Genomic DNA, 15,429 nt, shown 5'->3' on the forward strand with positions numbered 1-15,429 from the left:
AATAGCCAGGGGCTCAGGAGTACTTTGGAAATCCATTCTCACTTAACAGTCTGCTGCTGCATCAAGAAATGTAACATGAATCTGTGTTACGCAAGGAGAAAGCTATACATCAAGAGATGGCGCAGAGTTCTCTGGGCCCGAGCTCATCTCAGATGGTCCAAAAGACAGGGAAAATGTGTGCTATGGTCAGTTGAGTCCACGTTTCAACTCATTCTGGGAAAAACAATGTGTTCTCAGTCCCAAAGACAAAAGGGACCATCAGTGACAGATGCAAAAGCAAACATCTGTCAAGATATGGAGGTGCATCAGTGCAAACGGCATGGACATATACAGAGACATATATTGCCATCAAGATGACATCTTTCCTGGGAAGCAAGACAATGCCAAACCTCATTCTGCATATCCTACAACAGAGTGGTTTCTTAGACACTCTACACCGTAGAAGGGATGTGCTTGAATGGCCTGCCATCAGTCCAGATCTGTCTCTTATTGAAAATGTATGGCCCACCATGAAAAGGAGAATCAGACAATGATGACCATGGATAGTTGAGCAAAGAGGAAATATTCCTCTTTGCAAAACTGCAACAATTAGTATCCTTAATGATTAAAAAGTGTAATTAAAAGGAAAGGTGATGTGACACAGTGGTAAACATGCCTCTGTCCCAATTTTTTTGAAATGTGCTGTAGCCATGAAAAACAAAATTTGTTTATATTTACAAAATACAATTACGTTGGTCAGTACAAAACAGAAATCTTTTCTTTGTACTTTTGTCAGTTAAAGATTAAAGTGAATTAACGAATCACTGATTATTGATTTAACTGCATTTTACAAAATGTTTTCTGGATATGGGGGTTGTGTATATATATGAATACATACATATATGTGAAAACCGACGGCTGACGCATACAGTATGCATATATCCCAATAATTAAAAATAGTGCATATAATTATAATATACCTGATTATTATTTGATTGTTGGTCCCCCCCCCACCCCCCCACACTCAAACACTGGCTAATTTATACCATTTTTATATACCATTTATATCCACTTATTTATACCATTTTTTGCCTTCATATCTTCATACAGCTCCAGTTTGCTGAGCATTTCCTCTCTCTCCTCTTGCAATTCAGTAATGCGACCATGTAGGGAAGTGATGTCAGGGGACATATCAAGACATACTCCAGACTGAAGCCAAAAACAGAAAGAAGTTAATTAAATTTCGCTGAATATTTACAAGAAAATCTGATGAAAAATGCAATATACTTTCTTACCTGAACTTTTTTGAGTTCCTGCTCGAGCTGCCTGATCCGAGACTTGGACCATGCTTTCATCTTTAAGAACTTTGTCTCTGCTTTATTGACCTCAGATTCTTTCAGTTTCACTTGGGCTGAATTGGACAGAAGAGAACAGAAAGAAATATAAAAACCACTGAGAAGAAAAGGCACTGAGAGTTTCAACAATGCAGTGACAGGACACAGCAATCCTAAAATTGGCGAACAAAATAAAATTAGAAAAGTAACTAGCCAGGTAGTGCATGTTTTAGTGTTTATCTGATTCAACCAATAAGGTTAGGGAAAAAAAAAAAAAGTATGGGTGCAAATAATGCCTCATAGCGGAAAGGTTCACTTCTGTCACTGCTGTTAATTGACCACAGCACAGAATACGAAAAGCTTTGGGAGTCAGCTGTCCACAACAGGCCTAAACCAGCCAAGATACCAGCACAAAAACACATCCAAATATTGTCAAATTATCATTATTATCGACAAAATCCCAGAAAATTGAGTTTTTTGTTATTATCACACACCCTTATTGGTGTTTTGGTGTCTAAATGACATTTGAAATGCCAAGTCACTGTGATAGGACAGGGGTTTAACCTCACACTGAGGTCATTTGACAAACAAAGATCAAACTGCAGATGACATTCTGTAAGTATGTGGCATAGTTGACTACCTTGCAACTCTGTGACTCTCTGAGCTGTGATACAGGTGGACTGGTTTGCTGATGCATCTGCAGGTAGTGATATAGAGCGCTGAAGAGTCTCAAGCTGTCTGCGTAAGGCCTGCTCCTTCTCTGACAACTCAGCCTCATGTTTATCAGCAACCCTTAGGAGCTCAGCCTCATGTTTCTCCATTAGATCTCTGAGCCGAGCCCGAGCAATGTGACGCTCTGCCTCCATCTTTGACTGAAAGTTTTCTCTCTCGCTCCGCAAGTGTTGCATTTGTTCTGTCAGCTCCTACCAAAAAACAAACAAACAAAAAAAACAAATGGAATCAGATAAATGTGAGCACCAAAGATTTAAAAGTGTAGAGGACTGACTATTTAATTTCCTTATGTGTACACAAAACATACAGACACTGATCATCGAGAAAGCTACACGTTATAATAAGATTACAGTCACATCAGACTCCTGCTAACACGCATACTGCTGCAGTCCTAACACACGCCCATTAAAACAGACATGAATCCTGACTAATGCTAAATAATAATAATAATAAAAAAAGCATCAAATTTCAATACATTCAATCTTTTTTTTCTAGAGACTGCAGGGCTCAACACTAAAGATTTTTTCTACTGGTCCAGTTGGGCTAGTGGTTCAAATTTTTACTTGCCCTGCCAAAATTTTCACTAGCCCCACAACAAGAAATGAATAAAGTAAAAGAAAAGAAAATGGGCCTATAAAATAATCCTAGTTATTGTTTTCGTTGTTTGTGATACATGTAACTTTAATAAATAAGGTTATGACACCAAAAGCTACTAGATTAACTAACTTAAATTTTAAATATTGTTAGACAAGTAAACAGTAAGTAATAAAATAGGAACAAAAAAATCAAATAGCAAGTAACAGCACAAATAAATACAACAGAACAAACATATAAATAAAATAAACTGTGCTTTTCAGGTTTCTTATGTAGGCTTAAACAGGAGATTTTCAGGTACAGAAATTGTAATCTAATGTATAACTATATAACTATAGAATAAAAAAAGTTATAAAAGTTAATCAATCAAGAGCAGTTACAGATGCACAAATGATGTTTTGAAATGTTGAATGTATAAAACGTTACATATTGTTATTTGAAATTTATAAAACAGAATGATACTTTAAATCATTCACACGGCTGATTCATCAGGAAATGTGTTGCTCAGAGATGCAAAACAATGCTGTGGACTTTGAAACTATTATCATTGGCGAAAGAGCAAAACAGGTGATTTGGTGTCTAAAATGTAAGTCACTTAATATAAACTGCTTGTTTATTAAACTGTTATGTTGTATAAAATAAATATCACATTCTGCTTATATTTGGAGAAAAATGGCATTCTTCTTGTAATATTGGTTAACTATATTATATAAATATAAAAGACGTACAGGGGCATTTTTGCCCCTTATCTTGAATTAAGGGAGCATTGTAAATGTATTTCAATAGGCTAAATCACGCAGTGATTAAGCATGAAATTTACTTATTTAAACATTAATATTGGATATAGCAGCAACTTTAGAGTGAAAAAAACATATAGTGAATTAATTTGTAATATGTGATGACAATTCAATCTGGAATGATTACATTTTTTAATTTAAATGGATCATGTAATTGAAAATCAAAATGTCCTTGATATTTACACATATATATAATGTTGAAGAAAATTAAAGAAACTATTAAAGAAAAGTAAACTGAGTAATAAAATAAGAACAAATAATTAAATTACAAGCAATAGCACAAATAAATACAATAGAACAGTTACAAATTAAAAAGTGATAAAGTAATCAATTGTAAAGTAATACTGCACTCTTCACTGTATAAATTGAATAAAGACTAATCCTTATTATAGTTCCAAAACGTTGCTGTGGGTTGGAACCCTCATGTGTCCATATTTTGTCAAGTCTATGCTTGTTTGCAACACAAGAGTAAATAAAGAACCGGTTGTCTGAATATATTTATTTATATATTTATAAAAATAAAAGTGTCTTAGTCTAGTATTTGTTGTTGAGCCATAGCCAATACTGTCTTAATCGCTGTTGGGGTCTGTGGCGACCAGAAATTACCTTTGCTGGGAAAAAAAAAAAAAAAAAATTCCCTTCATCTAAATGGCATGAGATTGATGACTGTTGACACTTCCTAGCTCTACAAATAAATAAATAAATAAAAAAATGCTATCTGGTTGTGTGTTAGTGTAAATAAAACCCAGATACCACATTAGAAATGAATGGGGAAATGATAAAATTGTCAAATAAAATCCCAAAAAAGTCAGCCAAAACGCAGAACAACAAATACACAGAAATTAAGGGGCCAACATTTGTTTACAATGCAGAAAAGCACATAAAAATGAAGGGGTGACACCACAACACATCCACAATGTCATTTTTTGTTATAATAATGATTTTATTGTCTAAACATAAATCAAATTTTTAAAAAAAACTTGTGAAAATATATGCATACTTATGTGGAAATGGCAAATGAGCCATTGAGTAATGCTCTGGAGCCATCTAGTGACTGTAGTTGAAATTTCATGTTATTTTTTACAAGTGTTTTCCAGTAGATGGCAGCAATCTGCAATTAAACCATGGCACATTGTCCATTTTATCTCCATGAATGAAAGTTGGAAATGTGGGGGTTTTTTTTAAAGTGAATTTTACATAAAAAGTTATTTTATAAACAATAAACATTATAAACTGTAAGTTGATGAAAATGCACTTGCTGCCTCAGATGCGCCCAAAAAAAAAAACCACGTATATCCAAAATTATCTAAAATTCGCTGGTCAAAAAAAAAAAAAAAAAAAAAAAAAAAAACTTTGAGCTTCATTTTGGTAAAAGAATAATAATATAATGTTTAATGTAATTAATAATATAATGAACCATGCAAGTGTGTGGCCATATATAAATCCACAATATCAACTTTGGCAACACAGTGTTTAATTATTTAAAAATAAAAGTGTTTATTTCTACATTTCCTGAAATGTAGCATTTGGAAAAAAATATTCAGTCAAGAGCAGTGAGTTATTTTCTCTTTGTCTTTTGTTGTTTGATTAACCTTAAAATTGCAGACATCAACAGTGCTGTCACTTCTTTAAGATTAAAGCACGGATACAATATACCAATACTGTACACATGCATTCACATCAAAACACACGTCACACATACTGTGTGGATATGATGCAGTAAAGTTCGCCAATCACAGCATTGGGCGTTTACATGCGTTTCTGGAAGAGATAATGGCCCATGAAACTGAAAGTGTTTTAGACAGAGAGTGAAACTGAGAATAGAAAATGTTCATTTTTTAGAAATATATGAACTTTTTTGGTGCAAAAAAAAGTTTGCTAACTTCATAAGCTAACCTTCAGAAACATAAAGATTTGAAAATGCACTCCATGAGCCCTTTAAATGGTATTGAGTGAGTATAATGTGAATCATTTATTCAAATTTATTGCATTGAATTTCATTTTCAAGTATGGATGTAACATTATAATTTATAATTATTATTATTATTCAATTAATATAATAATGAAGACACTACTACTAATTATTATTATTATTATTATTATGAATAGTACTATTTTTGTTGTAGTAGTAGTAATAGTAGGAGCAGTGTAACATACAGGAGACGTGCCTACACATGAATACAGTGAGCATCTGATAAGTGTAGTTATTCTTTGACCATGTATATTTTCTTGTTTGAAACCATAACATGCAGTTGTATGCAGCTTTTAACAGTATGCCATGCACACAAGGGTCTAAAGTAAAACTATACTGGTATGTTGGTTTATATTGAATTTATGTGGTTGTGTGTACGTCGAGAAGACATTTTTATGAAGTGTCACATCATGTGTCACGTGACACCTACTCCCTGAACAAAGTACAATGAGCAATATTGTCAGCATCCAGTTGACAGACTTTCAGGGTAACTGCGCTAGCCAAGCAGATGCCATTGAAAATAATGGCGATCCTAACGGAAGGCTTCTTAAGATTTTTTTTTTTTTTTTTTGAGCTCATTGGGGCTATAATTCACATTGTGCAAGTTAAGCTTTTATTGTTTATACATTGTGAAAGTGCTATGTAAGTTAAACATTAAAAGTCCAAGAACACGGAAAGCAATAAAAATTACACAAAAGTTTGGAACTAAGCAAAGTTTAATTTTATTTCCTCCCAAAGATGTTTTGACATATATTCTGCTCTGCGCTTTGAGGGGGCTGGGCAAAACAAGCAGGACAGAGCCCTTCTTAAAAACACGTTTTTTATAAAAGAAATGTAATAAAGTAATTGTATGTTTGAAAAGCATCTAAATTGCATTTTTCAATAAAAAAAAAAAAAAAATGGGCATCACCCCACTGAACCATTGAAAATATTCTTTAGAAATTAAAGTTACCTTGACTTGTTCATCTTTATTGCCGAGTGCTGCATCCTTCTCCCTGATCAAATCTTTTAAATGAGCCACAAGTTCCTGCATTTGCGTCAGCTGCTCAGTGATCTCAGAAAATCTTATATCGGTGCCTGTGTCCACCGATGGGGAGCCAGGAGCCTGAGACAAGGAAAGGATCTATTAATGATGATGAACATACATGTAATGGATAATATACACTCAGAAGTTTATTATCAAATATCATCCAGGGTGATCAGGACCCCACAGTGAAAGTTGTGTGTCTAGGGTCTAGTATTACCCTGAAGGGGTTTATTCTGTGGTGATAACCGGATGACTTGACTTTTACATGGCATCTCACCAAATAAATAAATGTGTTGATTTAACACATTTAGAATTATTTCTGAATAAAAGACACAGTTTACTCCTAGACATTCCCACACTAAACATAGGCTGATTTCCTAGGAAGAGAGAATTAAATGCATCATAAAAAATAATCTACATTATTAGATATTTGAACAAAAGAATGTTTAATACTCACTCCATGAGCAGAGCCGGACTCATCTGCCGAAAACCACTTCAGCATTGTTTACACAACCTATGGCCTTGGACAGAAGAATAAAAAAAAAAAAAAGAAGTAAAGCAAATCTACACAAAACTCATTTTACAGTCATCCTACTGGAGGGTTCTTCAAATCCAGTCCTGGAGTCGACTGCCCTGTATTAAAATAAAATTATTAATATGCGTAAATTTTATATTCTAAAAATATAAATGTTTATATAATTATGAAATTATTATATGCAAATAAATAAATAAATTATTCTTATGCATTTATTTAAAATATGTATTATAATCCCGGAGAGCATTAGCCTATACAGGTGCATTATCTATTCTGTCATCTAACTGAAGCTTTCTGGGGGGATAATATAGATAATAATATCTAAACATTAATTTATAATGTTTAGATATTATAAATTAATATCTAAACAAGCAACGCTAACCATCATCAACAATCACAATCTAGAAAAAATAACAATAACAACATCAAGTAACAATTCGCATCTCTTCATACACATCATATGGTGGCAGAAATCTGATACTAATCGCTTAAAACTGAAAACGTGACTTACAGCAACTATGAATATTTAAAAATTAAATGAAACGAAACGCCAGTTTACACAATCTTTACACAATCTTACCTGCCTCCCAATAACATGGAATTATATCCCGTCACAATTCGAACACAGTGCATGACAATATGCTCACTCGTACATGTCAAACATGCCAAATATATATATGTGTTGTATTTAAAAGCGGCGATCCAGCAACTTTATTTTCTATCAGGTTAATCAATGTGTTATACACTCATCTCTTGCTAATGCGCTATGTTCTTCTTCTTGTTTAATGGCCGCTCACTGCTTTGGAGCATTACCGCCACCTACTGTACAATGTACCTGGTCGCCGTGAGTTCAGTTGCTTCACTCAGTGACTAATGACTTTACTACTGACACCAGTCTTTAAATTATTTAATCTTCAGTAAATTCATAAAAAAAAGTGGTTACACTTTACAATAAGGTTCATTAGTTAACATTAGTTCATTAGTTAACATGAACCAATAATGAACTGTACTTATACAGCATTTATTAATCTTTGTTAATGTTAATTTCAACATTTACTAATACTTTAATAAAATCTTGTTAACATTAGTTAATGCACTCTGAACTAACATGAACAAACAATGAACAACTGTATTTTCATTAACTAACGTTAACGAAGATTAGTAAATACAGTAACAAATGCATTGCTCATGGTTAGTTCATGTTAGTTAATACATTAACTAATGTTTAACTAATGTACCTTATTGTCAAGTGTTACCAAAAAAGTTAAACATACTAGAGTAAATTAATTTGACATAATTCAACTAAACTGATTTAAATTAAAACAAAATAAATTTAAATTGATTGTAAAAACTTTCTTCAAATTACATTAAGGGTAATGCATTAATTTCAATGAGTTATACAGAAAACATGATACTGCTAATTTTTAAATACTTAAAATATCTCATTACTTCAAAATAAGAAGTATTACTACAATTATTAAAGGGTTAGTTCACCTAAAATTGAAAATTCTGTCATAAATTACTCACCTTCATCTCGTTCCACACCCGTAAGTCCTTCATTCAACTTCGGAACACAAATTAAGATATTTTTTATAAAATCTGATGGCTCAGTGAGGCCTCCATTGACAGCAAGTTAATTTACACATTCAAACGCCCAGAAAGGTACTAAAAACATATTTAAAACAGTTAATGTGACTGCAGTGGTTCAACCTTAATGTTAAGAAGTGACGAGAATACTTTTTTGTGCGGCAAAAAAATAAAATAAATAAAAATTAACGACTTTATTCAACAATATCTAGTGATGGGCAATTTCAAAACACTGCTTCATGAAGCTTCGAAGCTTTACGAATCTTTTGTTTCGAATCAGTGGTTCGAAGCGTGAAAGTCATGTGATTTTCAGCAAACGAGGCTTTGTTACGTCATAAGTGTTTCGAAATTTCAATGGTTCACGTGACTTTGGCAGTTTGATACACGTTCTGAACCACTGATTCAAAACAAAAGATTCATAAAGCGTCTAAGCTTCATGAAGCAGTGTTTTGAAATCGCCCATCACTAGATATTGTTGAATAAAATCATTATTATTTTTTTTATTTATTTATTTTATTTTAACATAAAGGTTAAACCACTGTAGTCACATGGACTGTTTTAAATATGTTTTTAGTACCTTTCTGGGCATTTTAAAGTGTAAATTAACTTGCTGTCAATGGAGGCCTCACTGAGCCATCAGATTTTATCAAAAATATCTCAATTTGTGTTCTGAAGATGAATGAAGGTTTTACAGGTGTGGAACAACGTGAGGGTGAGTAATTAATGACAGAATTTTCATTTTTGGGTGAATTAACTCTTTAAGGGTACATATTACCTGTCATCTATAACACTATATTATCAGCAGTTATGTGCTCTATGTTTACAGGTCCAGGGGTGCATGGTGCACTTTTTGACCACAGAAAAATGCACAAAATTGGTGGAAATAGCATCTAGTCTTGGCCCTTTTTGTCCTGACAAACTGGTCTGCCCCAAATAGCTGCTTTTCAACTGTCGGGCCAGTGCGAGCCAGGGCTAACAACGTGCTGGGCAAGGCCAATAGTCAAATTGTTCAGAGGCACTGGTATTTTTTCCATTCATTTCTCCTAAAGGGATTTAAAAAAAAAAAGAAAAAGTCTTTGTTAAAGCATTAGGCCATGAACCAAGCCAATCAGCAACGAGGTGAATCAAAATCACCCCTTTTATCGAGAATGCTTCAAGAGGTGACTCGGTCAGTCTCGTACACAGTTGACGCAATGAATGCAGTTCAGAGCTTCCATGTTTACGTCTGAACGCCGACTCAGTATTGGCTGCCCGGCTCCTGCGTCAGCATCACACGCATGCATCGTGTTGCTCACATGAACAGCGTCGGTCAATACTGAGCCGGCGTTCTGACATAGAACCTGCAGTGCTGAACGTAAAAATGTTATTTTTGTTTTGTTTTTGTGCACAAAAAGTATTCTTGTCGCTTCATAAAATTAAGGTTGAACCACTGCAGTCACATGGACAATTGTAACAATGTCTTTAGTACCTTTCTTGAAAGTGGTGGCTAAATTGCTGTCTATGAACGAGTCAGATACCTATTGGATTTCATCAAAAATAATAATTTACACTTAATTTGTGTTCCGAAGATGAACGAAGGTCTTATGGGTATGGAATGACATGAGGGTGAATAATTAATGACAGAATTTTCATTTTTGGGTGAATTCTGGTATTACTGCAATACAGCTGAAGTAGTTGATTGTTCACCCACTAATAGGGAATGTGAGCTGAAGTAGTACTAAAATAATAATGCAACACAGCTGCAGTAGTACTGCAATACAGAATACAACTAAAGTACAATTACATTCTCCAGAATCTCCTGTGATGCTTCCCTGTGCTCCAACGATCTCCTGTGAAGCTTCCCTGTGCTCCAGCGATCTCCTGTGATGCTTCCCTGTGCTCCAGTGATCTCCGTGATGCTTCCCTGTGCTCCAGCAATCTTCTGTGATGCTTCCCTATGCTCCAACTGTGATGCTTCCCTGTGCTCCAGCGATCTACTTTGATGCTTCCCTGTGCTCCAGCGATCTACTTTGATGCTTCCCTGTGCTCCAGCGATCTACTTTGATGCTTCCCTGTGCTCCAGCGATCTACTTTGATGCTTCCCTGTGCTCCAGCGATCTACTTTGATGCTTTCCTGTGCTCCAGCAATCTACTTTGATGCTTTCCTGTGCTCCAGCGATCTACTTTGATACTTCCCTTTGCTCCAGCGATCTACTTTGATGCTTCTCTTTGCTCCAGTGATCTACTTTGATGCTTCCCTGTGCTCCAACGATCTACTCTGATGCTTCCCTGTGCTCCAGCCAATCTACTTTGATGCTTCCCTGTGCTCCAACTGTGATGATTCCCTGTGCTCCAGCGATCTTCTGTGATGCTTCCCTGTGCTCCAACTGTGATGCTTCCTGTGCTCCAGCGATCTACTTTGATGCTTCTCTGTGCTCCAGCCGATCTACTTTGATGCTTCTCTTTGCTCCAGTGATCTACTTTGATGCTTCCCTGTGCTCCAGCAATCTACTCTGATGCTTCCCTGTGCTCCAGCCGATCTACTTTGATGCTTCCCTGTGCTCCAACTGTGATGATTCCCTGTGCTCCAGCGATCTTCTGTGATGCTTCCCTGTGCTCCAACTGTGATGCTTCCCTGTGCTCCAGCGATCTCCTGTGATGCTTCCCTGTGCTCCAACTGTGATGCTTCCCTGTGCTCCAGCGATCTACTTTGATACTTCCCTGTGCTCCAGCCGATCTACTTTGATGCTTTCCTGTGCTCCAGCGATCTACTTTGATACCTCCCTGTGCTCCAGCGTTCTCCTGTGATACTGCTCTAATCTTCCACAATATCCTATTCAAGTAACCTGCGCTCAAACACTTACCCGTTCAGAGGTTTGTTTGTGATGGGACACTCTATTCCACTGATCAGTATGACTCATATGGGCTTGTCATTTTGCCCTTACCAAATACATATGAACTAGATCAGATTTATTGTGATCTTATCTCAGTGTAATTTGTGAGGAGGAGAAAATGAATGCTTTGGGAAAATAACTTTTATGGTTGAATCCTTAGAACAAATTTAGTAAAATTTCATTGTGTATGTTTACTCTTAATGAATTGTAAGAACTCCATGTAAATGTACACACACACACACACCATTTGCATCTTTTATGCATTGATTATATTGTTGCCACTTCATTTTTGTGTTCTTGTGTTCTGTGTTATGGCTGATTTAGTGATTTTATCTGACAAATTTAATTGTCAGCAAGTGTCCAAAAAGTCACCAAATCTCATGCCATTTACATTAAGACAATTTTTTTTTTTTTTTTTTTTTTTAACTAGCATACAGGTGCTGGTCATATAATTAGAATATCATCAAAAAGTTGATTTATTTCACTAATTCCATTCAAAAAGTGAAACTTGTATATTATATTCATTCATTACACACAGACTGATATATTTCAAATGTTTATTTCTTTTAATTTTGATGATTATAACTGACAACTAAGGAAAATCCCAAATTCAGTATCTCAGAAAATTAGAATATTACTTAAGACCTATACAAAGAAAGGATTTTTAGAAATCTTGGCCAACTGAAAAGTATGAACATGAAAAGTATGAGCATGTACAGCACTCAATACTTAGTTGGGGCTCCTTTTGCCTGAATTACTGCAGCAATGCGGCGTTGCATGGAGTCGATCAGTCTGTGGCACTGCTCAGGTGTTATAAGAGCCCAGGTTGCTCTGATAGTGGCCTTCAGCTTTTCTGCATTGTTGGGTCTGGCATATTGCATCTTCCTCTTCACAATACCCCATAGATTTTCTATGGGGTTAAGGTCAGGCGAGTTTGCTGGCCAATTAAAAACAGGGATACCATGGTCCTTAAACCAGGTACTGGTAGCTTTGGCACTGTGTGCAGATGCCAAGTCCTGTTGGAAAATGAAATCTGCATCTCCATAAAGTTGGTCAGCAGCAAGAAGCATGAAGTGCTCTAAAACTTCCTGGTATGCATTGACCTTGGACCTCAGAAAACACAGTGGACCAACACCAGCAGATGACATGGCACCCCAAACCACCACTGACTGTGGAAACTTTACACTGGACCTCAAGCAACGTGGATTGTGTGCCTCTCCTCTCTTCCTCCAGACTCTGGGACCCTGATTTCTAAAGGAAATGCAAAATTTACTTTCATCAGAGAACATAACTTTGGACCACTCAGCAGCAGTCCAGTCCTTTTTGTCTTTAGCCCAGGCAAGACGCTTCTGACGCTGTCTGTTGTTCAAGAGTGGCTTGACACAAGGAATGCGACAGCTGAAACCCATGTCTTGCATACGTCTGTGCGTAGTGGTTCTTGAAGCACTGACTCCAGCTGCAGTCCACTCTTTGTGAATCTCCCCCACATTTTTGAATGGGTTTTGTTTCACAATCCTCTCCAGAGTGCGGTTATCCCTATTGCTTATACACTTTTTTCTACCACATCTTTTCCTTCCCTTCGCCTCTCTATTAATGTGCTTGGACAGCTTGAACAGCCAGCCTCTTTTGCAATGACCTTTTTTGTCTTGCCCTCCTTGTGCAAGGTGTCAATGGTTGTCTTTTGGACAACTGTCAAGTCAGCAGTCTTCCCCATGATTGTGTAGTCTATAGAACTAGACTGAGAGACCATTTAAAGGCCTTTGCAGGTGTTTTGAGTTAATTAGCTGATTAGAGTGTGGCACCAGGTGTCTTCAATATTGAACCTTTTCACAATATTCTAATTTTCTGAGATACTGAATTTGGGATTTTCCTTAGTTGTCAGTTATAATCATCAAAATTAAAAGAAATAAACATTTGAAATATATCAGTCTGTGTGTAATGAATGAATATAATATACAAGTTTCACTTTTTAAATGGAATTAGTGAAATAAATCAACTTTTTGATGATATTCTAATTATATGACCAGCACCTGTATAGGTTAATGTTGTATGGTAGTGGTCCACAGCTAGCAGGTAGTGGTTTACTGTAACCGCAGCTGCAGTAATGTAGTATAAGTGGTAGGTTTATACAGGCATTTCAGTATCACTGAACTGTAGTTATACTGTATTTGTACTTCATTATAATGCAAACCTTCAGTTGTACTTCATTTTACTGCAGCTGTACTTATAGGTACTGCAGTTTTACTGCTGTTGAACTTCAAAGTACTGCAGTTGTACTGTGATTATACTTCAATATACTGCAGTTCATTTTTGTAAGGGAACAACAGCAGTATCTGTAAAAATATAGTGGTCTTGCTGTCCGCCATTACACTTGCAGAATGCAGAAAGCGGAGTGATTCAAACTGTGAAACGGTGTGGTGACAAATTGGGTCCCCCTGAAATCAGGTAACCCCAAAGCGAACCCATTGGTTCAAATGGCTTTTAATAGGTATGCGCTTGATTACAAACCGTCATGATACTGGCAGAATATCGCGTGGCTAGACAGACCTCCCAGCCAATCAGATTCGAGAACCAGAACGAACTGTTGTATAAATAAATTCAGTTGATTCGCTTGCACTGATATAGTCAGATTCTTCTTAAACTTTTGCCGCAGCAGCAGTGTTTATTCCTGCCTTGTAAATGCATTTAAATTCATGATATTTTTCATAACTAACTCTTAATATTCAAAAGAGAAGTGAATTGTGCCAGCTTTCGATGGCTAGAATTATGACAATACTATTTGAATTTGAATTGTGTAAATTTGAATTATGGACAAGTGTAATTTAATAAAATTGAATATTATGTGGCCTTTTTACATAGTTCTGAATTAGATTTTTTTTTAATATTAAACTTGAATATTAAACATTTGAAATTGAACACAACTGAAATGTTTTCATGGCAGAATTTTATAGACATGTATTTTCAAACAGCAGATTTTTCATTCTGAAATTTTAGACTGCAAATATCCAGTTTTTAAAAATACAGCTTCAAGTTTTCAAGATGAAGAAGAAATTCAGAACATCAAATTCAATATTGTAAATTCAAAGCGCAGAAATTCAGATCGTACAGAAAGTAGGTCAGAGGCCATCCGCAGGGAAGAGTAGAGGGTCTCAGAAAAGTCGAACTGAGCATTTCGACCAATTACAAAACTGCAGTTGTTTTTCTGAGGAGAAACATTTATGAGCTGTATTTATGTTAGGTTGGCTTTTTCAGCACTTGAAACATTTGTCTAAGTTTCCCTATTGTTTGTTTTAAAGTATATTTGGTGTGAAAGTGATTAGCATGCTACTGTGTCTACACAGGACGCGAGCGACATGACAATAGAACACATTGATTATAATCAGTAATACAATGTCTACACTGGATGCAGGCGTCGTGGCGCAACACCATGTCTATATAAATATATATATATATATTATATATAAAGCTTATTGATCGTCGAGCAATGAGCGCGTCTCCTGCGAAAAACACGGAGGAAAAAAGAAGCAAATCCGTTTAGTACAAATGTTTTTAATGTGATCCAAACTTTAAAAGTGCATTAAAATAGAAATGATACAAAGTCCTTGAACTGTTACAGTTACAGCAGATATAACAGGCAGGGATGTTTATTGATACCAGCAAGAGTGAAACAGCAGTGCAGGTGAATATAACGTGAAGTAAATAATGAAGTTGAGAGTGCAGAGAAGTGATACTGTCCTTGTTGATTGTAGAAGCGGGGAAACTTGGAAGACGCTGGAGAAACTTGACGTTGGAGACGATGAACACTCACACACAGATGGGATTCACACGAGGAGAACAGGAGACGCTGGAGACAGGTAAGTAGGTTTGTAGGAGTCCTTGAGGTAAGCATACAGGTAAGTCTTAATGCATACGAGACCGGACGAAGACTGTGTGTGAGTGTGTGTGTTAAGTACTGTGGTGATTGCGGTGCTGATGAGGTGCAGGTGCGGGTGATCAGTA

At 35.9% G+C, this 15,429-nt stretch overlaps 1 protein-coding gene across 2 annotated transcripts in view; it reads right to left on the reverse strand.

Annotated features, from left to right (window-relative positions):
* si:ch211-220f16.2 (golgin subfamily A member 4) overlaps positions 1-7,763 on the reverse strand; it is a 37,850-nt gene extending 30,087 nt beyond the window's left edge. For both annotated transcript variants that reach the window (XM_051871007.1, XM_051871006.1), the window contains exons 1-6: positions 7,551-7,763; positions 6,893-7,068; positions 6,361-6,513; positions 1,954-2,236; positions 1,275-1,390; positions 1,062-1,188 (exon numbers count right to left, since the gene is read on the reverse strand). In XM_051871007.1, the coding sequence (XP_051726967.1) occupies positions 1,062-1,188; positions 1,275-1,390; positions 1,954-2,236; positions 6,361-6,513; positions 6,893-6,937 (724 nt within the window). In that variant the 5' untranslated portion in view covers positions 6,938-7,068; positions 7,551-7,763. The remainder of the gene's footprint in view (positions 1-1,061; positions 1,189-1,274; positions 1,391-1,953; positions 2,237-6,360; positions 6,514-6,892; positions 7,069-7,550) is intronic.
* Between the last annotated feature and the right edge of the window lie 7,666 nt (positions 7,764-15,429).

Source organism: Ctenopharyngodon idella, chromosome 18 (assembly GCF_019924925.1).
Source record: "Ctenopharyngodon idella isolate HZGC_01 chromosome 18, HZGC01, whole genome shotgun sequence".
NCBI lineage: Eukaryota > Metazoa > Chordata > Actinopteri > Cypriniformes > Xenocyprididae > Ctenopharyngodon > Ctenopharyngodon idella.